Source organism: Dasypus novemcinctus, chromosome 18, assembly GCF_030445035.2.
Source record: "Dasypus novemcinctus isolate mDasNov1 chromosome 18, mDasNov1.1.hap2, whole genome shotgun sequence".
In the NCBI taxonomy this organism is placed as follows: Eukaryota; Metazoa; Chordata; class Mammalia; order Cingulata; family Dasypodidae; genus Dasypus; species Dasypus novemcinctus.
In genome coordinates, this window is record NC_080690.1 from 74,024,587 (window position 1) to 74,047,384 (window position 22,798).

Consider the following 22,798-nt stretch of genomic DNA (forward strand, 5'->3'; position numbering starts at 1 on the left):
TAAACTGTCGCCCTCGTCCATGGATTCAGATCTCACTTCTCCGGGTCCTGGAGGCCCTGCTACCGGCCCCATCTTCCCCAGAGGTCCTTTCCGACATTCCCTGCTGAGAGATTTCCATTCTCCCCTGGGCTCCCCTGGCCTCCGGCCTCCGCCACCACCCTAGACTGTCACTGTCAGCGTCAGAGTCTGTCTCCTCCATCAGACTGGGAGTTCCACAAGGACAGAAATGCGTCTGATTCACCTTCGAGTCCCCAGTGGGGGTGGGAGTGGAGGATGCTGGTGGAGAGGCAGAAACGGAAGGAGGGAGGCTCCGAGAGCAGAAAGTGGGGGGGGAGAGAGAAGGGCAGACCTGATGGAGGGGAGGGGAGGGGAGGGAGCGAGGGAAGGAGAAAGCCCGAGGAAGAAGGATGGAGACACGGAGGCAGGCAGGGGAGAGAGGAGGAAGCGACAGGGTCACAGAGGACAGAGCAACACGGAGGCAGGGAGGGAGAGGGGAGGAAGGAAAGGAGAAAGGGAGACCGACAGGGCCAGCCGAGGGGTGGCGGCGGGAGACGCCGACGGAGCCGGGCAGAGGAGGGAGAGGGGAGGACGGACGGCAGGGCCAAGGGCAGGGGGAAAGAAGGGTGGGGACCCCGACGGAGAAGGGCGCAGGCCCAGAGGAAAGGAGAGGCAGGCGGAGAGGAGCGCAGGGGCCCGGAGGAGGGAGCCCGGCCGGGAGAGGAAGGAGGGAGGAGACGGAGGGGACGCGCGGAGGGAGGAGGGCGGGCGCAGGGGGAGCGCCCGGCCGGCCCGCCACCTCTCCGGCTCCTCTTTTGTCCCTTCCCTCCTCGCTGCGTCACGCTCCCCGGGCCCGGCCTCCCCCGCCCCGCGCCCTCCCCCGCCCCGCGCCGCCTCCCCGGGGCTGGATGGAATTTTTTCCCCTGGACCGGGGCCAGCTCCGGGGCAGGGGGGAAGCCAGGCCGGACTGGGCTGGGCGGAGGGGAGGGGCCGGGCGGGGGCCCCCCGGGGAGGGGGCTGGCCCGACGGGCCGCGCCGCGGCGGGGTCCTGGGAGGGAGCGCCCCGGACCGCAGAGCCCGGGAGGAGGCGCCGGCCGGAGGGAGTCGGGGGCGAGGGGAAGGAGGCCGACGGGGACGGCCCGGGGCGACAAGGGAGAGGCCGCGGGGCCGCGGAGGCGGAGGAAGGATGGAGAGCAGCTGGCGGTGGAGCGGCCCGGCCCAGCCGGGGCCTGGGCGCTGGACCCCCGAGACCCCTGCCCTCCGACGCGGGAGCCGCAGGAGCGGTGAGTCTGCGGAAAGGTGGGGGGCCGGACTCTTGGGTCCCTGCGGGGGGAGGCGGCTGGGGGCCTAGATTTCGGCGTTCTGGAAGGAGGAGGGGGCTGGGAACCCGGACTCTGGAGTCCTGGAAGGAGGCGGCTGGGAGCTGCATTCCGGGATCCGGAGGGAGAGGGCTGGGAGCACCTCCTGAACGCCTGCGGGAAGCGGGAGTAGGGGGCTGGGCTAGGAGGGTTCCGGGGGTGGAGGAGACTGGGGGCCAGGTGCCAGAGCCCCCCGGGGAGGTGGAGGTGGGCAGTCTGGCTTTGGAGGTGCCCCTGGCAGCGGGAGGGTTAACGTCTGGCTGGAGGGGAGGGGGAGGGGCAGGGAAGGGGCTGCGGGGCTTTGAGGGGTCAAGGGTGAGCCGTACAAGTGGGAGGGGGCTGAGGAGGAGTGGGGGGAGGTTGTCTGGGCTGCCAGACAGGCCAGGGTCAGCGGCGGGGGCAGGGGCTGTCTGGCGGAGGAGAGGCCCAGCATCCAGGCTCCCTCGGGGACCCGGGATTCCAGGCCCCGGCCCCCTCCTCCCTCAGGCCCAGGGGCCCAGGTCCCCCCAACCCCCTCCCCGCTCGAGCCCAGGTCCCCCCAACCCCCTCCCCGCTCGGACCCAGGAGCCCAGGTCCCAGCCCCCTCGCTCCCCGCAGGGTTCCCGAGTCCGCAACCCTAGCCCCCTGCTCCCCAGGACCCAGGAATCTGGGCCCCAGGCCGCCGCCGGCCTCCGACCTGGAAGTCCACACTCCAGCCCCCAGCCTCCTCCGGAGGAGGAGCGCGGCCCCCCAGCCCCATCCTCTAGAACTCTGGAGCCCGGGCCCCCAGCATCTTGCTCCCCGTGGAGGGCGGGAGCTCGGGCCCCAGCCCCTCTTCCTCCGGAACCCAGGAGTCCCCACCTCCTCTTTAGCCCCAGCTGGAGTCCAGCCCCCACCGGGGTTAAGGGGGCGGGGCAAGCTGGTTGCCATGGTACCAGACTGTTTGGGTCTGCTCTCTGACCCTTGGGGGCTCCCCAGGGTCTGCAGAGGTGGGGGGGACCCAGACCCGGGGTTTAGTGCAGAGCCTACCCCTTCCCCAAGGCCAACGACGGGCCCCAGGCGTTCGGGTCTACCCACGCCTCGCCCAGTGACCTTGAACGAGTCCTGACCCTTTCCTCTGGGCCTCAGTTTCCCCCAAGGAGAAATCTGTTGCAGCGGGAGGGGGGATGCCCAGGTCCCGCGAATCTCTGAGCTTCTCAGCTTCCCCTCTCCCCTCACCCCCCTCCTCAGGCCCCAGGCAGCCCCGGGGCATGCTGGGAACCCCGGCCTGGGCTCTGGGCCAGGTTGGTGGGGAGGGGGGCGGGGGCAGCCTCCTCCCTTCCCCTTCCTCCCCACCTTGGCTTGACTCTCGTCCCCGCCTTAGGGTCTGGGAGGTTGGGAAGGAGCGAAGGGGAAAGAGAGCCTCGAGCGCGGACCCGTCTCCGGCCCCCGCCTCCCCCTTTCCCTCTCCGCCCCCTTCCCGCCTCTCTCCCCCCTCCTCAGCAGGTCGCTATCCCAGCCCTGGGCCCCTTCTCGAACCACCCCCACCCCACCCCCAGCTCCAGACCTGGCTCCGAGCTGCGAGGGGGAGGGAGAGAGCGAAAGAGAAAGAGGGAGAGAGGGGGGGAGTGAGAGAAGAAGGGAAGGGACGACGAAGAGAGAGCATGGAAGGGGGGAGGGGAGGGAGAAGGACGAGAGAAGGAGGGAGACCTGGAGGAAGAGGCAGAGGAGGGAGGAACGGAGACAGAGACCGAAGGAGAGAGAGATGAGAGATGGAGGAAGAGGGGAAAGGGGGTGGGGGTGGGGGGAGACAGACCAGAAAGGAGGAGGAAAGGTGGGGAGAGGCAGAAATTGAGGAAGAGACAGAGGGTCAGAGAGAACGAGAGACAAAGGCGAGGGAGGGAGGAGGAGAAAGGAAAGATGAAATGCAGAAGGGGAGAGAAAAGGAGAAAGGAGAGGGAGTGAGGGAAGAAAGCAGAGGGGCAAGGAGAGGGAGACTGAGAAAGACACTGGGGGAGAGAAAGGAAAGATGGAAGAGCCAAGGGAAAGGAGAAGTAGACATGAGAAGATATGGAAACCAGGTAAGACGAGACCGTGAGAGAATTAGGAAAAAGCCAGCGGGAAGACGGGACAGTGAGAGCAAGAGATGGAGAAGCAGGCCGAGCTGCTGGACGGTGGGTTATGGAGTCCCACCGCCCACCTTGGAGGCCTGGCCTCTCCCGCTTACAGGCAAGACTTTTGGGGCCTCTCCCGCTTACAGGCAAGACTTTTGGGGGCGGGGAGAGTCCCTCGGCCTCTCTGAGGCTCAGTCTCCACACCTGCGGAATGGGAATGCTAATAGCGCCTCCCTGCTGGATCCCCTCGCCCAGCCTGGGGTGTCGGTGGGAACACCTGCCCCTAAATGACGAGTGGCCAAGGGGACGGGGGTGAGGCCCACCTTGAAGCTCCATAGCCCCAGGCCTCAGGCCGGGTCCTGGGTTCTCTGGAGCCTGGCACCCTCTGTCTGTAGGAAGTGGTCTTGCCCCAGGGACCAAACTAAGCCAGGTGAGGTCCCCTCTGGCCCTGTACCAGGAAGCCAGGTGGCCCATCAGGCTGCACCTTCCCCTGGGAGGCAGGCCTGGCCGGACTCCTGGGTCCCAGGGAAGGGGGCTGTGGGGGGGAGGGGACTGTGGACTTGGGCTACTGGGTCTTAGAGATAAGAAGGCTGGGGTGCCTGAAACCCAATGACCTTGGGGGAGGAAGGGGCTGGGGAGCCGGGGGCCCGGACTCCTGGGTCCCTTGGGGAGGAGGGGGCCGGGGGCCCGGACTCCTGGGTCCCGGCACCCACCCGTAGAACCGACCTTGCGGGGCCTTCGCCGCACACAAGCTCGTGTCTGTGGGTCCGTGTCGGGCTCACCATCGCGGCCGGGCCCTCCCCGGCCCCCCTGGCCCCCGTCTGTCCGTCGGTCTGTCCACCTGCCGCGCCCCCCGGGCTGAGGTAGGAGGTTGTATAGTTGAGGAGGACACCCAAGGAGATCACTATACGGCCTCCTAGCTTTCCCCAGGCTGCGCCCTGCACGGGACGGGGGCCCTGCTGGGACCCCCTACCCCCCGCTGCCCCTCCCCGCCGGGGCTCAGGGGGCTGCTGCAGGGGCCCTGGGAGACGGGGCTGGGCTGCCATCCAGAAGTCTCCTTGCTGCCCTCGCCGTCCCCTCGCGGTGCTTGTTGCTTGCCCTGCCTCCACCTCACGCAGCCTGCGGGGCTTTGGCCCGTCCTCCCGATAGCTGTCCGTCCCTCCTTCTGCTTCTCTTTGCTCTCCTCTCCCTGTCTCTCCGCAGTCTCCCTGGTGGGTTCCGTCTCTCCCCCCATCCCCACCGTGGCCACCCCGCCCTGCACTGCCGGCCTCTGGGTCCCTGAGACCCTTTAACCTGTGAGGGTCTCCAGGGTCACAGGTGAGGTTCTTGGGAGCCTGGCGTCCGGCCCAGCCACCGCCCCGGGGCCCCTCCGCCCCTTCCTCCCCGAGGCCCCTCCCCTCCCCTCCCTGCAGTGACCTCACAAAGGCCCCCAGCTTCTCCGCGAGCACGGGGACCCCCAGGCATGGCCCTACCGGTCCCGGCCGCGCTGGCGGCCCTGGTGCTGGTGGCGGGCCCGGCCTGGACCTGCCTGCAGTGCTTCACCACCGAGGCCGAGCGCCACCACGTCTGCGAGGCATTTGCGGGGGTGGAGCACCCGAGGCTCCGGGAGTGCGGGAAGGCCTTCGTGACCGCCTTCCAGGGCCTCGTGGACGCCAACATCAGTGAGGAGAGAGGGACCGAGAGGTTGCAGAGGGTCAGCCCAAGAGGTGGGGGCGGGGGCAGGTGGGCAGAGAGAGACAGACACAGAAACTCCGAGGAGAGACTCCTGGAGAGAGCGGCGTGCTGAGCGGGAGGGACCGAGACCCTGGGCTGGGGGGAGAGGGCGGAGACAGGCTCAGAGGGAGGAGGATAGACCGCCGTGGCTGAGGGACGGAGGCGAGAGAAGGAAAAGCGAGAGTAGGAAAAGCGCGGGAGGCTCAGGAAAGAGAACTGGCCGGCCGGGGGAGGGAAGTGGCTTCCCCCAAACCCTTGGGCCGCCCCACCCCCAGGCTACGATGAGAAGAGCCGCCTGCACGACACCTTCACCCAGATGCTCCACTCCCTGCAGGAGACTGCGGGGGCCCACAGTGAGTGGGGCGGGGGTGGGCGGCAGCCGGAGGTGTGGGGCAGGGGCCCCCGGGGACTCGGCAGAGGAAGCTGAGGGAGCGGGAGAAGGGAGAAGGCGGAAAGCACCTAGAGCCTGAAGCAGGTGGGACCTCAGGGACAGCCGTGAGGGGCGGCGTGCAGCCCTGGAGGGACGCGTCCCAGCGGGCGGAGGGCCGGCGCCGGCAGTGGCAGTGATCGCACCTTGTCAGTGCTGTGGTCTTGGGGGTGCTGGTCTCCAGCCGCACCATCCACACACACACCAGAGACAGAGCTCTTGGGGGGCTGGGGGAACGCTCAGAGGTGCAGTCCTGGGGACCAAGGTGAGCTCTTCTCCATCAGCGGCCACTGCCTTTATTGCCTGCTCTTGCCCACCGAGCTTCGGGCCCAAGGCTTCAAAGGATGGGGAAGTTCCCACCGTGCAGGCTGAGTTTGGAAAGGCAGGTGGGAGTGTCTGGGATGGGGGGCAGCCTGGAGGAAAAGCCAGCCCAGACCTCTCTCCAAGGGAGACCCGGGAACTCAGAGCTGGACACACCCCCACCCCCTTGGCTGCCTTGTAGCAGAAGGTTGTGAGCAGAGGAGGAATAAGTCCAGGTATGGGTGGAGGTGGGGGTTGGAGGAGAGACTGGAAGTTGGGAGGCTGAGAGGAGGTGGGGTGAGGGTCCAGGCAGGAGAGAAAGTATCCTGGGCAGAGCTAGGGTTGTGAGGGTGGAGAGGAGCATGAGGGCAGCATGAAGGAGGGTTGTTTTGGGTGGGCAGTGGGGGTCACCCCTGAGATGAGACTGGGAGAAGGAGCAGGCATGGAGGTAGATGGCAGTCTGGGCTAGGCCATGGTGGCTCTGGGGGGCCCAGGGAATATCCAGGAGGTGGCAAGATTCCAGCCCAGGGTTCAGCTGAAAGGTCAGGGAGCTCGAGGCTATCCTCAGAGAAAGGCTAGGTACAAGGAAGGGGCAAGGTCAGCTCTGAGAAAGGATGGAGCCCTCTGGGGTCATATGGGATGGACTGGAGGTAGAGACTGGAGGTCGGGAGAAGGCTGGTGCAAAATACATTCCACAAATGTTTACTGAATGTGCCAGGCACAACATGAGGACATTGAGGGAAACAGAGCAGGAGGAGACAGGGAGTGCCAAGGGTGGCCAGAAGATAATTTTAATAAACAAGGTGGTCAGGAGAGGTACAAATGAGAAGGTACAATTTAGTAAAGACCTTGAAGAGGTGACAGAGCCATGCAGAGAATCTGGGGGAAGAGAGCTCCAGACAGAAGAATGAACCACTGCAAAGGCCCTGGGGCCAGTGATGAGGAAGAAAGTAATGGGAGAGAAAATCAGAGAGGCAGCAAGGGGCCAGGTCCTGGAGGAGCCAGGAGGCCAGTGGTCCTCAACCCCTAGCATGCATCAGAATCTTCTGGGGAGCTCGTTAAAATGCAGGTGGCTGGGTCCCACCTCCAGTTTCAGGCCAGGAGATCTGGGATAGAGTCCCTGCATTTACATTTCTAACAAGTTCCCATGTACTCCTGATGCTGCTGATCAGGGCCACACTTTGAGAATCACTGTCATAGGCCACTGTAAGGACTTCAGCTTTTGCTCTGGAGTGAGATGGAGGAGCCATTGGAGAGTTTTGCACAGACATTTCTAATCTGGGTTTCACCAGGATCCTTCTGAGCCATGTGGGGGCAAGGGCAGACATAAGGAGTCCAGGGTGAGATGGTGGGTGGTGGCTGGGGCCAGTCGTGGTGGGCCAGGTGGCCCCAGGTGAGGTCTGAGCTGAGAGTGGTGTACGAGGATGGAGGAGGAGGCAGATCAAGGATTTGACAATGTGCCAAGCCAGCCCAGCACAAGGGAGAGACTGCACGTGCCAGGCAGAGAGTTATTTCCATTCCTTGTCCTCCTCAGAGGTCCTCCAGCCAGTTCTGTGAGGTGGGTGTTTATAGCCCCATTTTACCAAGGGTTGGACTTGCCTGGACAGCCAGGGCAGACTTGGGAGACCATCTGGAGATGCACTGGATCAGATGTCTGTGGGCTGAGAAGGGTGGGGAGTGGGGGGTAAGAAATGAGGCTGACTTCCAGGTCTCTCCCAACTGGAGCACTGGAGAGATGCACCTGCCTCTTGGTGGTCCCAGGTGATACCTTCTGTGCCTGTCACCCATGGAGTGGGGAGCATGGTAGAGATGAAGGGTGCCTTCACCATGAAGTATGCAGGGGCTGGAGCCCAGCCTGGGTTCAAGTCTATTCATGTGAACTTGGCCAACTTCCCTAACCACTCTGTGCCTCAGTTTCCCCATTTGCCACTTGGGGATGGTACAGCTCAACAGCTGGCCCTTCTCCCAACTCTCACGGAGGTTCTCTCCCACGAGGTGCATCTGAGCACTTTCTACACTGTGGGGTGTTTAGTCCTTACCCACTCCCCAACCCTGTGAGGTAGGTAGTTTATTGTCTCCATTTTAGGAACAAGGAGGCTAAAGAAGTCACTCAGCCAAGGTCGCATAGGGAGAACTTGTGGTTGATATCCCAGAAGTGGGCAGGACTCAAACCCAGATGATCAGAAACCACAGTCAGAGCCCTTGACAGAGAAGCACCCCATTCCGGGAAACTTCACAACATCCATCCCCGCCATACCCCCACTGCTAACATGGTATAACCCACATCATGCCTCTTGGCCTGTTGGGAACATTTTACTCCATCGCTGCTCCCACCATTTATTAGATAGAGAGCACACACTCCCATGCCTCAGCTCACTTGGAATATCCTGCACTCCCATGAGTCACTTGGTTTGGCCCATAGTGGCCTCTCCTTCAAGCCCCCCACTCTGACCACAGCCTCCTGGCCACCCCTCCATCTCCAGCCCACACACGTATTCTATGGCCAAAGAGACACCTTGAAGTCCTTGACCACTCAGACTGAACCCTCTTCCCAGCCTCACTATCCCCTCTCCAGCTTATACCTGGGTGAGCAGCACTTCAGCCACTCTTTTGCCAATATCCACAATCCCTCCCTTTCTGTATGGTTTTAAGTCACAGAAACCCCCACCACACCCCAATGGCTTAAACAAGCTAGAAGTTCATTTCTCCCATATAAAATACATCTTGAGGTTTGCACTTAGGGCTGCCATGGCAGCAACATTTTTTTAGGGACCCAAACTCCTTTCAGCTTTCTGCTGTAGCATCCTAGAGTGTATCCTTGTCCTTATAGTCGTAGATGGCTGCTGGAGCTCCAGCCATCACAATCAAGTTTCAGGCAGGAGGATGGAAGAAGGGACCAATAATATGGCACCACCTCCCCTTTAAGGCTACTTCCTGTAGTGTACACATGGCACTTCCACTTATATCTCAAGGGCCAGAATTTGGCCATATGACCACACCTATTTGCAAGGAAGACTGGGAAATGTAGTCTTCTGCATGGCACTGTCCCCAGCTCTAATGTAGGGTTCTATCACTAAAGTGAAAATGGAGACAATTGGTAATCCCTGCCTCATTTCTGGTTTCCAAAAATACAACCACCATTAGTTCAATCCAGCCTTCCACTTTCTCTGCAAATCTCCACTGGAAAAAGTTGCAAAACCTTATAGTTTGGAGGCCATTACAGTGGTCAAAACCCAAATGCCTACAAACATAAAAGTGAAAGGGGAGGGAAATTCAGACTGTGGAGAACGGGTGCATGTTCTTTTTAATGGGGGTGGCTACTATCAAGCTCCAGAATTTTTGCCTTGTGGAAATGTCGCCATGTTACAGCTCTTCCATGTATTTTTTTTAAAGAGAAGCCAAACAATTCATGTGAACCTTCCCAAATTTTGTATGTTAGTGGCTGCTTCATGTTTCTTTTAATGCTTTCCAGCTCCTGCCCACCCCCCACCCCCACCCCAAAAAAACAACGTCTAAGGAATGAGTTGGGGCCAAAGGCCATCAGTTGTGGCCTCTGGTACCAGCTGGACCTGGAATTCATTCTACACATATCTGGAGCCCTTTCTAAGATTCAGTCCCTCCTCCTGACTTCTGGAGACATGGTAGTAAAGGGCATTTTCAGTTATAGTTTAGCACAGAGACAGACCGAAACAATCACCATATATGAGTAAGTGTGATTACAAACTGGGGAGACCTATGAGTGAAATTAATGGGGCACGATGAGAGACACAGGGAACTAGATTAGATTTGTGGCGAAAGAAGCCTCTGAGGAAACACGAAGTAAGACATTGAAGGACGAGCAGGAGCAGGGGGAGGATGTATAGGTACAGAAGCCAGCACAGGCAAAGGCCCTGGGGTTCTCAGAACAAGGATATCTTTATATCAGGGGCTACGAAAGGTGGGCAGTACAGATGGGGGAGGGGGGGCTAGGCCAGACAACGGAACCAGAAGGAAGGAGACTTGGGGACTTGTCAGCCTTCAAGGTAGGGTGGGAGGAAGAGAGAGAAGAGGATGTGGTGTACTTGAGAGACAGTGATGGAGAGGGGCTGGAGAAGGGGCTTGTCACAGTAACAGTGGGTCCTGTGGAGGGGAGCTGGCCATAGGAGAAGGAAGGATGCAGAGACTCAGGGAGAGGGCCCCCTCTGCCCTCCAGAGCCCTTCAAGGCTGCCTTCACCAACGCCGCGGAGAAGATGAAACAGGCCATAACCCAGCTGAAGAAAGGTAAAGTAGACGCCCCCGCCCACCACACACAATTAGGGAATCCCATTCCTGAGACCCTGATCTCCTCCTCTCAATCCAAATTCCTGGCCCTTTCCTTGAGCGGGTTCTCTTTGTGGGCCCCCCGCCCCCGCGGCCCTCCAGCGCCTGGACCACCGTGGGTGTGGCCCCGCCCCTGGGCCCTAAGGTATCCTCCAGCCGGGACCCCTTTCCTGGCTCTCGGGCCATGCGAACGCTGAGAAAGGAGTCCTCCGCCAGGGGACCCGCCTAGCGGACTACCTCGAGCCCAGCGGCGCCTCTTGTCTAGCTGGGCCTCCTAATTAAGCGCGGTTCGCGCCAAAGACGGCCCTGGGTCGGGCCCCGCCCCCTGCTGCAGGCTGGCCACGCCCCCCGGGAGGCTCCCGCCACGCCCTCTAGGAGCTTCAGGTGGGTGCTCCTGAGCCTTCCAGGCTGGTAACGCTTCCTCTCCCTCCGCAGCCGAGCCCTGCGTCCCTCCCTGCGGTAAGGACTGAATTCAAAGCCCGGAAGTACGGGCTGTGCGTGGTGGGGACTTGGAGTGTGAGAGGAGCGCGGGTGGGTCGCAGATTCAAGGGAGGCCAGTAGGAACCCCGGAGAGGGTAAGGAAACCAGGTGTTACTGAAACTCCCAGAAGGCGGCGAGAGCCCCTGCCAGCCAGTGAGCGCGACGAAGGCGGGGCCGAGGCTGGCCAGGGGCGCCGGGGAGACCCACCCGGGCGGGCTGGGAAAGGAAGACCCAAAGCTGCCGCCTCCTAGGGCTGCAGGAGTTCGCCCGGCTTTTCCACTGCCAGTGGTGCTCTTCCACGGTCTGCGACTTCCCGCTGGACTGCCCAGGTGAGGGGCGGGGCCTGCTGGAGGGGCGGGGCCTGGGGGCGGGGCCGAGGTGACCCGGGCCCGTCTGCAGTCCAGGACGTGACGGCGGCTCAGGGTGATCAGGCTGTGTTCTCTTGCGCCGTGGGCTTCCAGCTACCTGAGGATATGATCAGCTACTCCTGGAAGTTCGCGGAAGGAGGGGTGAGTCGGAGCGAGCGGGGCACGGCCAACGTGCAGGCTGGAAAAGGATGGGGCGTCAGGACTGGGGGTGTGGGGTCGGGGGTGCTGTCTACACTCAGGCTTAGTGCAAGGGGAGGGTCCCGGGACTCAAGGAAGAGGTCGGAGCTCAGGCTGGCTTCTGCGTTAGGAGTTAGTAAGACGAGCAGCGCTTAGGGCAGGAGAGCAAGGGGTTCCGGGGGGCGGGGTCTAGGCTCGGGGGCGGGGCCATGCGTCAAGGCTCGGCGAATTACAGCTGGGGGGCGGGGCGGGGCCGGGCAGGGCTCTGGTTGGGCGTCCGGCTGGGCGAGCCCGACTGGAGGGCGCCGGGCGTGGACTCCCGCCGCCTCAGCCCGAGCTCCCCGCAGCTCCGCACCCAGGACCAGTCCTACTTCCGCGAACTGCGGCAGGCCCGCGGGTTCCTGGCGCGGATCCGGCCGGCGCTGCCCAAGCACCGCGGGACCTTCTCCTGCGAGATCAAGCACGACGAGCGCCCCCTGGCGCGGCTCTACTTCTTCCTTAACGGTTCGGGCGGGACCGGGCGGCGCGGGGGCGGGGGCGCGCCGGGCGCGCGCTCGGCTAACGCGCACGCCCCCGCAGTGACGCACACGCAACGGCGCGGACTGATCGCGCTCCAGGGGACGTTTCACGAAGTGCTGAACTGGACGCAGCGGGAGGCGGAGCGGGGCGAGCCGTGGAGTCCGAGCCTGGGCGAGCTGCTGGGCCATCCCGGGGCGCTGACGCCGAGCAACCAGCTCCTGCTCGCGCTCTCTGCGGCTTTCCTGTCGGCGGGTCTGACCCTGCTCGGGTGGTGAGTCCCCGAGACCGCGCAGTCCTGGCTTTTCCGACTCTTCTCTCTCAGACCCAGGTCCCCAGACCCAGGAGTCCTGGACCCCAACTCCCTCCTTCAGACCGACAAGTTTGGACCCCAGCCCCTTCCTCCCTCAAACCCAGGGCCCCAACCTCCTCCTCCCTCAGACCCAGGAGTCCAGGCCCCAGCCCCCTCCTCCCCCAGACCTGGGAGTTTAGGTCTCTAGCTCCCTTCTCCCTTGGTCTCAGCAGTTGGGGGACCCCAACTTCCCACCCCATAACACCTTACTTTCTCAGGCCTAGGAGCTCAGACCCCTCAGCTTCTGACTTTAACCCAGGAATTGAAACACCCCTCCCGCTTCTCCCCCCCCCCCCCCCCCACTCCTTCCTCACAACTAGGCCATCTTGTCCTTCCTCAAATCCAAGAGTCAGAGCCCCCAGTCCACCTTTGGGACCTAGGCATTTAGGTTTCCAGACTCAGATTTCTGGTCCCCAACTCCCTTCCCAGCCCACATACATACACGCCTCCTTGTTTCGCCAGGATGTTCTTTCGTTGGTACTTCAGCACCAGTTAACAGAGGCATCTTTTCCTTCCTTGCCCCATTTTCAACCTTAAAATAAAGAATATGTTTTCCAGCTCTAGCTTTTTTCATCTTTTAAAGTGGTTGCTACTAAGTGATGGGAGGAGGGGATAGCCCAGGTAAACTTTGGCCCCATAATTGCAACAATAGGTTTAGCTGTCACCGTGCGAAATCCAGTACCCAGAGCTTTAGGTTCAAGCCTAGGTCCTTCCCCAGAGTCCTCCAGCAAGACATTTCCACCTGCAGAAGGCAGAGGGTGTCCCTGGCAAAGGCTGTTCCTTCCCAAGGCTTTCTCTCACCGTGAAAGGCACCGCCATCTGCTCAGCTGCTCTTCATTACTCCTCCACATCCATCCATTTCCAGGTCCTGGCCATTTTAGCTCCTTAATATCTCGTAAGCCTGCCCTTCCTCTGTAGTCCCGGCCACCACTGTCTCTCACCTGGCCGACTGTAGCTGCCTCCCCACTGGCCTTTAGTGGCTCCCCATTGCTGCTAGAACAAAATACAGATTCCTTACCAAGGCCTCCAGGGCCTCTGATCCAGCCGCTGATGACCTTGCTGGCCTTATCCCCTCCTATCCAAACCCCGCCTCCCCACCCCCCATTTTTCTACCTTGTAGTTTTGCTGGTCTTTTCTCATACCTTGTGTTCATCATGCCAGGACCTTTGTACCTGCCTGAAATACTGTGGGGTTTTTTTTTTCTGTTTTCATCTACTTAACTCAATTTTGATCCCCCACACACAGGATTTACATGAATTAACCCATTAATCTTTGTGACTACCTTGTGAGGTAATTTATTATCCCCTTTGCTACTCTCCAACCTGGTGTCTACCTTTTTTTAAATCCCTTGAGCATGCAAAGCTCAAGCCCATCTCCAGACCTGTGCCCTGCTGTTCTTTGTACTTGAAAAGTCCTTTCCCCAGAACTTCCTGAAGCTACCTCTTCCTCGTTATACAGGTCCCAATTCAGATGAGGCCCTCTCTGACCCTGCCCACCTTCCTGTGACTTTATGATATCACCCTGTTTTAGCTTCTGCATGGTACTCATCTGGCCTTAATGTTAACTAATAAAATAATATTTTAATAAAAATATTTTTTATTTGCTTTGTGTCATCTCTCACCTAAAAATTAAGCACCTTCTAGGCAGGTCGTCATTCTCATTCACCACTGTCATTTCCTTTTATTGACTTACTCATTCGACAAAGACTGCTTAGTATGTGCCAAGTATTTCAAGGCTCTGCAGACATAGCAAAAATCTGTGCCCTCGTGGAGCTTAGATTCTAGTAGCCAGTGAGACAACAAAACAAATTAAATGAAACATATCAAGTGATAAAATAAGAACAATGAGACTATAAAGCAGAAAAATGGGGAATATTGGAGAGATGGAGGAAGCAATAAGATCTTAAAGAAAGCCTCAATGAGGTGTTGTTTGAATAAAACTTGAAGGGGATGAAAGTGTAAGCCATGTGGATATTTAGGTTAAGAGCATTCCAAGCAAAGGAAAAAGGAGGAAAGGTACTGAGGCAGGTGTGTGCCTGGTGTGTGGGAGGAATAGCAGGAGGCAGGTGTAACGAGCAAGGCTGAGGGAAATGAGTAGGCAAGGAGGTCAGAGGACATGAGACCAGATCATGCAGGATCTTGGCCACTGGACGATCTGGATTTTCTTCTGCATGAGAAAAGAGCCGAGGGCAGATTTTGAGCCAAGGAGGCTCACGATCTCTTTTTAGATTTCTACAGGATCCCTCTGACTACTGCGCATAATAGATGGGAGGAGGAGGCAAGGGTGGAAGCAGGAATCATTGTTATGAAGGGAGGTGCTGTGATAATTCAGGCACAAGATGTAGCTTGGGGGCAAAGGTGTTGGCAGTGGAGGTAAGGAATCTCTTCTGCAGGTGGAGCAAACAGGATTTGCTTATGAATGGAAGCTAGGTGCAAGGAGAGAGAAGGGTCACAGGTAACCACAGCAGCACGTCCAGCAGAACTGTCTGCGATGATGCACTGTCGGTGCATGTCACTCTGGAGCACATGCACCATGGTCAGTGCAACTGAGGAATTGAATTTATAATTTGATAGAGCTTTAATGAATCTCAGTTTAAACAGTTTGCTCCATGACAGCTGAACTAAGAGAGGCATGTGTCTGAATATACTTAACTATGGGTTACACTAATTCTTTACTAGACTAGGAGCTCCTTGAAGGCAGGGGCTGGCTCTTAATCTTTTCCGTATTTGCGAACCTGGCCAAGTGTCCAGAATTCAGTAGGTATACCTGGTAAATTATTTAGGGCTGATTGACTGAATCAAAGAATGAAGGAAGGAGGGAAAAAGATTTCATACTCCAGGTGGTAGTAGTTACGATGCAGCTCTAGCTGTTTTGGCCTGAGCCACTGGAAGGATGAACCTGTGTTTCCTGAGAGAGAGGACTGTTGGAGGAGTTGGGAGAGAAGAGGGGAGAAGGTATCAGATGCCTAAGAGGAATCCACATGGAAATGTCTTAAAGGGAGGTGGGTAAACAAGTCTGAAATTTAGGGGACAGGTCTAATCCGAAGTTAGAAATTTGGAAGTCACTGGCCTGAATGAGGTATTCAGAGCTGCAAGACTGGGAAACGAAGGCCCGTGGACAAGAGAAGAGGTGGCAGGAACAGGCCCTGGGATTCTCTGTGTTCAGCCATCAGTCACATTGAGAGGTACCAGGAAAGGAAACTGGGAAGAGAAGAGCAAGGGGATCAGGAGGAGGAAAGCAAGGTGAGCATGGTGTTCTGAAAGCGAAGTGAAGAAAGCCTTTCAAAGAAGGTAGAGTGACCAGAGGTATCAGATGCTACCAAGTGATGAAATAGGCCTGATAAAAAAAGACCATTGATTTTAGCAAGGTAGATGTCAATGATGACCTTGGTGAGTAGTTTCCATGGAACAGTGGGGCCAACCACCTGATTGGCATGGGTTTAACAGAATAAGGATCAACATCATTAGCTAGCATGAAAATGCAAATCAAAACATTTCACACCAAGATGGCAGTGATAGACAATAACAAGTGTTGATGACGATGTGGAGAAACTGAAACCCTCATAAACTGCTGGTGGGATGTAAAATAGTACAGCCATTTAGGAAAACCGTTTGGTGGTTGCTCAAAAAGAGTTACCACATGACCCAGCAATTCCACTCTAGGTATATACCTAAGAACTGAAAACATGCCAACACAAAAACCTGTACATTAAAGTTCATAGTAGCATTATTCTTAGGAGCTAAAGAGTGGAGACAACCCAAATGTCTTTCAACTGGTGACTTTATAAACAAAATGTGTATCCATGAAATGGAATATTATTTGGCAGTGAAAAGGGTAAACTGGTGAGACATGATATAACACGGATGAACCTTGAAAGCATGCTGAGTGAAAGAAACCAGTCACAAAAGAGAATAGGGTATATGATTCCATTTACATGAAATGTCCAGAATAGGCAAATCCATAGAGCTAGAAAGTAGATCATTGGTTGCCTATGACTTGGGAGAAGGAGGAGAGGTGGGGAATGAGGAATGACTGCCAGTGGATGTGGGGGTTCCTTTTGTGGGTGTTAATTTTTTTTTCTTAGATTATGGTCATAGTTGCACAACTGTATAAACTTACTAAAAGCTATTGAATTGTACCCTTTAAATGGGTGAATTTTGTGGTATCTGAATAATAACTCACTAAAACTGTTTAAAAGAGAATGAGAGAAGAGAAATTGGAGATGCATGTGGGCAGATCCCCAGGAGTTCTGCTATTAAGAGAAAGAGAAATGGGAGAGTAGCTCAAGGGGAAACTGGGGTCAAGATGGGAAAGTAACTGCATGTTTGGATGCTGATGAGAAAGACCCAGAAAGGAAAGAATTGATGGTGGAGAAACAGGCAGAAGAACTTCTGGGGTGAGATCTTGGAGTAGTTGAATGGGGAAGGGGTCTAGGGCCCATGTGGAAAGGGGAGACTTCAGCTCAGAGCACAGACAGCTCATCCTCAGTACCTGGGGGTGAGAGTGGAAGGTGATGGGGGTGGGCACAGATATAGGTGAGTGGGAAGACATTGAGGTGGGAACTCTGAAAATTCTTGTGACCTGTTTTTTGTTGTTTGTTTTTTGGGGGGTGAGCTAGAAAGCTGGGAGTGAGGCTGGGGACAGAGGTGCTGGAGTTGGGAGAAAGAAAAGGTACAAGAGAGCCTTCTAAAAAGTGGACGAGTGGATGGACCAGGAAAGCAGGGAGTACCCATGGTGCCTAACAATATCCAGCACTTAGTAGATGCTCCATAAATATCTGTAAATGAGAAGCTGAAATCTCACACATGGGTTTAATATTCCAAGTTTCCTAAAAGTGAAGGAAGCTATGAAATAGGGTGTCTTGTCCAGGTTCAAGAAGTTAGCACCCAGGACAGAGCCGAGAGTCCTAAATTGTCAACCATGTAGCCTCCTACATTCTCAAAAAAAAAAAAAAAAAAAAAAAGGCTCAGAAGAAAATAAATAAAACTTTATTATTATATCCTGGTCACACAGTACAAATGGAGATTAAATAAGAACGGACAAAGTGCGGGCCCCAGGACAGCATGTGGGGACCTCTCTTCCGCTTGCCCCCCAAAACCCACACCCTGATCAATAAATACCCCTCCCTGAGGACCGAGAGGTCCCAGCCCAACATAGTCCAGACTCGAGAGACTTTGGGCGACCCTCTAATTTCACAGAAGAGGCAAGACCGAAGGCCGGGAGAACCAGGCCCACGTCCGCCGCTCCTCCTCCCGGCAGGTGCCTCCCTGCGTCCGGGGCTCACACCTGAACCCGGTAGCCCCCGGACCGCCGCCGGCACAGCCTCCGCACGCCCACCCAGTACAGCGCCAACATGACGGCCCAGTAGCCCGCGTAGGAGCAGGCCCCGGCCGCCAGGTGCTCGGCCTCGGCAGCGCGGGACGGGCCGCTCCAGTCGGCTACCGCCTCCCGCGCCACGCTGCGCGCCAGGCCCCCGAGCAGCAGCAAGGCCCAGAGCGCCAGCGGCAGCAGCGGCACGTAGTTGGCGGCCAGCTTCCGGCGGCCCGACGTGCCCCAGCCGCTCTGGTTCATGGTGGCCAGCGCCAGGAACTTGGCGGGCAGGAGGCCGCACATGTAGAGGGGCGCGTAGAGGGACAGCAGCACCATGCGCGGGCAGCGCCGCAGCCAAGCCGCGAAGGCCGCCTTGGCCAGCGCCACGCCCTGCACGCACAGCAGCACCCACAGCAGCGCCCACGGGCGGCCGGCGTAGAAGAGCCGCAGCACCGTGGCCGCCACGAAGAAGGGGAAGAGGCCGGAGACCACCGCCTCGTAGGTCATCCAGGCGTGGTGCCGGTGCCACCACAGCGCGTTGTACAGCCACTCCCGGAAGTACGACTTGGACCAGCGCGTCTGCTGGCTGAGCCAGCGCAGGAAGGACGAGGGCGTCTCGGAGTAGCACCGCGACCGGGGGGTGTACCTGGGGCGGGAGGAGGAAGGGGGCATCAGCAGCCTGCCCTGGAGGCCGGGACAGGATTCCAGGGCCAGACACGGCCGCTGTGGGATCTGAGCCCATTTCTTATCCTCTCTGGCCTCAGTTTTCCCAAAGGGACAATGGGGTCAAAACGGGTTCCTACCTAACAGGGATATTGTGAGAACTGAGTGAAGATAAATGCCAAGTGCTCAGGACTCCTTGGATAGACGTTAGCTACGGCTGCTATTTTTATTATGACTAATCCTATTACTAATCTCATTCCTAATACGAATACTATTACTAACACCATCACTAATGTATCACTAATGCTATTATTGGCAGGCTCCCTGGTGAGGAATAAGACACACAGCTTTCCTTTCTAGATGGAGCTTCTCCAGGGAACCCTCAGGCCCCCTTCCCAGCCCATGGCAGACATCACTAATCAATCACACCAGGATGACTAGTCAATCACACCAGGCCAGAATCCCTTCTGTGGAAAGCCACTGGGATGGCTGCCAACTGGCAGTCACTGTCCTCTCCCCACCTGCCTTGCCTCACCTGCGAAGACCTGCGGGCACATCCTCCCTGTCCTGCCCAGAATCCAACCCGTTTTCACAGCTTTCGCTGCTACCCTGCTGGTCTAAACCAAGCCCCTGGATAAGGCAGTTGCTTCTCAATGGCCTCCCTGCTTCCACCCTTGCCAGCTGCAGTCTCTTCCCAAAACAGCAGCCAGAGGGATCCTGCTAGAACAGCAGGCTGCCCTCACCCAGAGCCCCTTCACCCCCACCCCATGCCGTTCTCAGCCTCAGTTCCCATCCTACCTCAGGCACCCTATCTAACATTTCATTCCCTAAACCGAAACCTCCTGTTCCCCCATCCTTATCTAACATACATTATCTTTTACTTATTTATCTTATTTGTTGTCTGCTTCCCCCAATAAACATAAGCACAGATTTGTCTCTTGTTCACTGTGACACCCCCACACCCAGGCTTAAATCACTGCAGGCACTGCATGAATATCTGCTGAATGAATGAAGACCTGGGGCCCCTTGTTATATACCAGGTTCTCTCAAAGCAGACCAGTCTCTCACCAGGTCTCATGCTGTAGATTTGCTCTCCCCTGAGTTTCCCCTGTTCCCCCAAAAGACTCACTGAATCACATCTCTTCTCCTGAAGCACTTGTTAGAGTTTAGGTGGTCCCCTCCTCTCTCACTAGGTCAATCCTGCCCTCTCCACTTATCTCTTACCCTCCCCAACCCCTTGGAGTAATCCTTATGGCCTTGGTCTGGGTGACAGAGCCAAGTCACCCCAACTCACGTTATAGCCTCTGTGTGGAATCCCTCCCCCGCCCTTACTTAGTGGAGTCCATTGGGTCATAGTGTGCACTGCAGATGCCTCCTCTTCCCTTCTGGTATCTACCTTTCTCCCCTAGGTCTCACTTGGTAGGGTCCATGGGTGCACTGCAGATGTCCCCTCTGCCCCTTTTGGTGTCTCCCATTCTGCCAAATGTCTCACTTGGTAGAGCCCACTGTCCCACAGTTACTTTGGGTTTGGAGAGTTCCCAACTTCCCAGATCCCGGTCTTCCCCAGGATACCCTCTGGCTTCAGCACACACCAGACCACCTGACCCCTCAGCTTACTTGGTGGCGTAGCCCATGCTGAGCATACGGTTGGTGAGGTGCCGGTCATCCCCGAAGGTGCAGTGGGTGCCCAGGAACTTCTGGTTGTACCAGGCCTCGAGGAACTGCTGCAGGAGGTTGTTCCTGTACAGGCCTGGGTGGGGGTGGGGAGCGCTGGAGCCTTAGCCTCTGCCGTGGGCAACAGCCTTCCCATTCCTGTCTCCAAACCCACCCCATCTCCAGTTCCATCCCCATCCCTAATTATCTCAATCCTACTTCCCAGCCCTCTCTCCAACCATAATCCCAGGCCCAAACCCGTTTTCAACCCAAAATCCATCCTCCTCTCAAACTTGCTCCCTGACCATGACCCCACACTCATTTTGACTCCAATTCACCCCACCCCCACCCACAATCCCACATCCATTCTCAGCCCTGTCCCCACCTCATCCCCATTCAGAAATCCATCTCCATCTCCAACCCTGGCTCCAACCATGTCTTAACCCTAACCCATTTCCTTTCCCAAATCCTTCACCAGCCCCACTGCAGCCCCAGCCTCAGTCCACATCTGCACACTTTCTCCTACCCAGTCCAACCCCAAAACCAACCCTAGCCCAAATCCCTTTCCCACCTTCCACTTCCAATCTTATCCCCATCCCCAGTTCCTACCTCAGCCCCATCTTTGTCCCCACTCTTGAGCACTTCCCCAAACCTCTTCTGCTCCTCTTCTCCCTCTCCACCCATCCACGGCCCTCCCAAGCCCTGCCCCTCCTCACCGAGGGGGCCGCTGATGCAGGACACACAGTTGAAGTAGCTCTGGCAAGCCCGCTCCACGTTGAAGGCCACCCAGTACCGCAGGCTGCTTAGGAAGCTGACCCAGGAGTCCAAGGGGTTCAGAATCCGCACATCCCCACCAACAGCCCCCACACAGGGGTCTGCGTCCAGCACCCGCACTAGCTCCAGGAGCGCCATGGAGTCCAGCCTCGTGTCTGAGTCACAGACCTGTGGGGTCAAGGGGTACCAGGTCAGGCCAGACCCCTGTGCAGGGCCAGTGCTTGGGGAGGAGCCGGGCACTCTGCAACCCATCTGAACAGGACCTTGACTTTTTTAGTAATATGCAATGACTAATTGTATCTTGACATGATCCCCAAGACCCACACCCTTGAGTAATACTCTCCCCTTGAAGGTGGGAGAGACCTGTGGCTTGCTTCTAACCAACAGAATATGGCAAAAGTGGTGGGATATGACTCCCGTGATTCTGTTACCTTATATGACAAAGTTGAAAGGGTTTTGCAGATGTCATTAAGGTCCCTAATCTGTTGACTTTAAGAATCCTGGGTGGACCTGACCGAATCAGATGAATCCTTTAAAAGAAGGTCTAGAAGTCAGGCACTCTTGCTGACCTTGAAGAGGTAAGCTACCATGACTTCTATGGCTGCCAGAAAATGAATTCTGCCAACACACACATGATCTGGGAAGAAGATTCCTGAGCCTTGGGTGGGATCCAGCTCCAGCCAACACCCTGCTTACAGCCTGGTGAGATCCTAAGCAGAGAGCCCAGGTCCGCTGTGTCGAGACCCATGGGAATGGTAAGAAAATAAATGTGTCTTGTTTCAAGGGATCAAATGGGTAGCAATTTGTTCCACAGCAATAGAAAATGAATATCATGTATTAATGACTATTCATTGAATGGGTGAGTGAATCACCAAAGGACTAAATGAACCTCTACAGTGACTAAATGGCTAGATACATGAATGAATTAGTGAATGAACAACAAAAAATAGGTTTAATGAATCAAAGAAAGAAAGAAGGAAGGAACCTCTAAATTGATTGAATGAATGAGTGAATGAATGACTTTCTACATAGATTAGATGGACAGATGAATGAATGGGTGAGTGAATCAGTGAGTGACTGGAGGAAAGAATCTTGACAATTGAATGAATAAGTGAATAAATGAATAACTGAACGAATGAATCTCCACGATGGATGAATGGATGGATGGATGGATGGGTGGGTGGGTGGATAGGCGAGGGAAGGAAAGAATCGCGACGTTCAGCGAAGGAATGGATGAAGACTGGAACAGAAGGATCGAATGCATCTCTACACTGAGTGAAAGTACCTAGAGACGCGGGGGTTGGGGGCGTCGGGGTCAGGGGCGGCCGAGGACGCTCGCCACTCACCTGCACATAGTCCACCGAATCGCCGAGCGCCTTGAAGGCGGTGTACATGACCTCGCGCTTGCCGCCCCAGCGCTGGGCCACACACACGCACCGGCGCGTTCTCACCAGCGCCTCCACCGCCAGCCGCCCGGGATCCTCCGCCTCCACCTCGCGGTAGGAGCCCGCCTCGCCCGCCGCCGCCGGCTCCCAGGGCTGGTGGTAGTTGCCGTCCCACACGTAGGTGGCGGGGTCCTCGTCGGCGAAGACCTCGCGGAACATGTCGACCATGTAGAGGTCCTCGGCGCGGTGGCCGTCCACCACCATGAGCACGCGGAGGCGCGCGCGCGGGTAGCGCAGGGCGCGCACGGACGCCAAGCACTGGCGCAGGTATGCGGGGTCCTCCTGGTACGCCGAGATGGTCAGCGCCACGCTGCGCGCGCGGGCCGCGTGCGGGGACCCCTGCGCCGCCGCCCGCCGTGCCGCCGCCGCCACCCGCCGGTGCTCCAGGTACGCGAAGAGGCTCTGCGCCAGCAGGTGCGCCGAGAGGAAGGCCCCGTAGAGGCCGAAGGCCAGGAGGCCGTAGCTGTCGGAGGCCAGCGGCACGCCGGCCGCGTAGGCCCAGCTCATGAGGCCCAGGATGAGCAGGGCGAAGGCCACGGTGCCCACGCGCCGGGCCAGGCCCGAGCAGCGGTGCACGGCGGCGCTGGGCTTGGACGCGTCCTGCCGGGAAGGAGGAGGGGAAGAGGCCTGAGTCCCTCCGCCTGGAAGCCCGCCCGGGTTTTTTCCAGGCCAGAGGATGGGATTCCCCCGCCGCAAAGCTATTTTCACCGATGAAGATAATTGTGGAAACAGTTATCTGGGCTGTCTGCCTGAGTCTGTTGATTCCAATACAGTTTTGTTTTGTTTTTCCTATTCAACATTTCTGAAATTGCCATGAGGCTTACACTCACTGGAGCGTCACACACACACATATACACCCCTCTTTCTTAGTGGTGCATAAGAGAATGGTTCAT

General features: G+C 57.5%; 2 protein-coding genes across 4 annotated transcripts; one reads left to right on the forward strand and one right to left on the reverse strand.

Annotated features, from left to right (window-relative positions):
* Positions 1-1,060: 1,060 nt before the first annotated feature.
* Positions 1,061-12,617, forward strand: SPACA6 (sperm acrosome associated 6). 3 transcript variants are annotated; one of them, XM_058279413.2, is made up of 8 exons: positions 4,756-5,088; positions 5,416-5,493; positions 10,060-10,128; positions 10,603-10,626; positions 10,899-10,976; positions 11,047-11,156; positions 11,540-11,696; positions 11,772-12,617. In XM_058279413.2, the coding sequence occupies exons 1-8, from the start codon at positions 4,890-4,892 to the stop codon at positions 11,984-11,986; spliced, it is 930 nt and encodes a 309-aa protein (XP_058135396.1). In that variant the 5' UTR covers positions 4,756-4,889; the 3' UTR covers positions 11,987-12,617. The 3 variants fall into 3 exon arrangements, with proteins under 3 accessions (XP_058135399.1, XP_058135396.1, XP_058135397.1); XM_058279416.2 differs by lacking the exons at positions 4,756-5,088; positions 5,416-5,493 and adding an exon at positions 1,061-1,280; XM_058279414.2 differs by lacking the exon at positions 10,603-10,626 and having other exon boundaries at positions 4,757-5,088.
* Positions 12,618-17,026: 4,409 nt separating this feature from the next.
* On the reverse strand, positions 17,027-22,508 carry HAS1 (hyaluronan synthase 1). The gene is made up of 4 exons (XM_058279412.1): positions 21,807-22,508; positions 20,403-20,628; positions 19,651-19,783; positions 17,027-18,016 (listed from the first exon to the last, which is right to left on the reverse strand). Exons 1-4 carry the CDS (start codon positions 22,410-22,412, stop codon positions 17,341-17,343), a joined length of 1,641 nt encoding a protein of 546 aa, XP_058135395.1. The 5' UTR covers positions 22,413-22,508; the 3' UTR covers positions 17,027-17,340.
* Between the last annotated feature and the right edge of the window lie 290 nt (positions 22,509-22,798).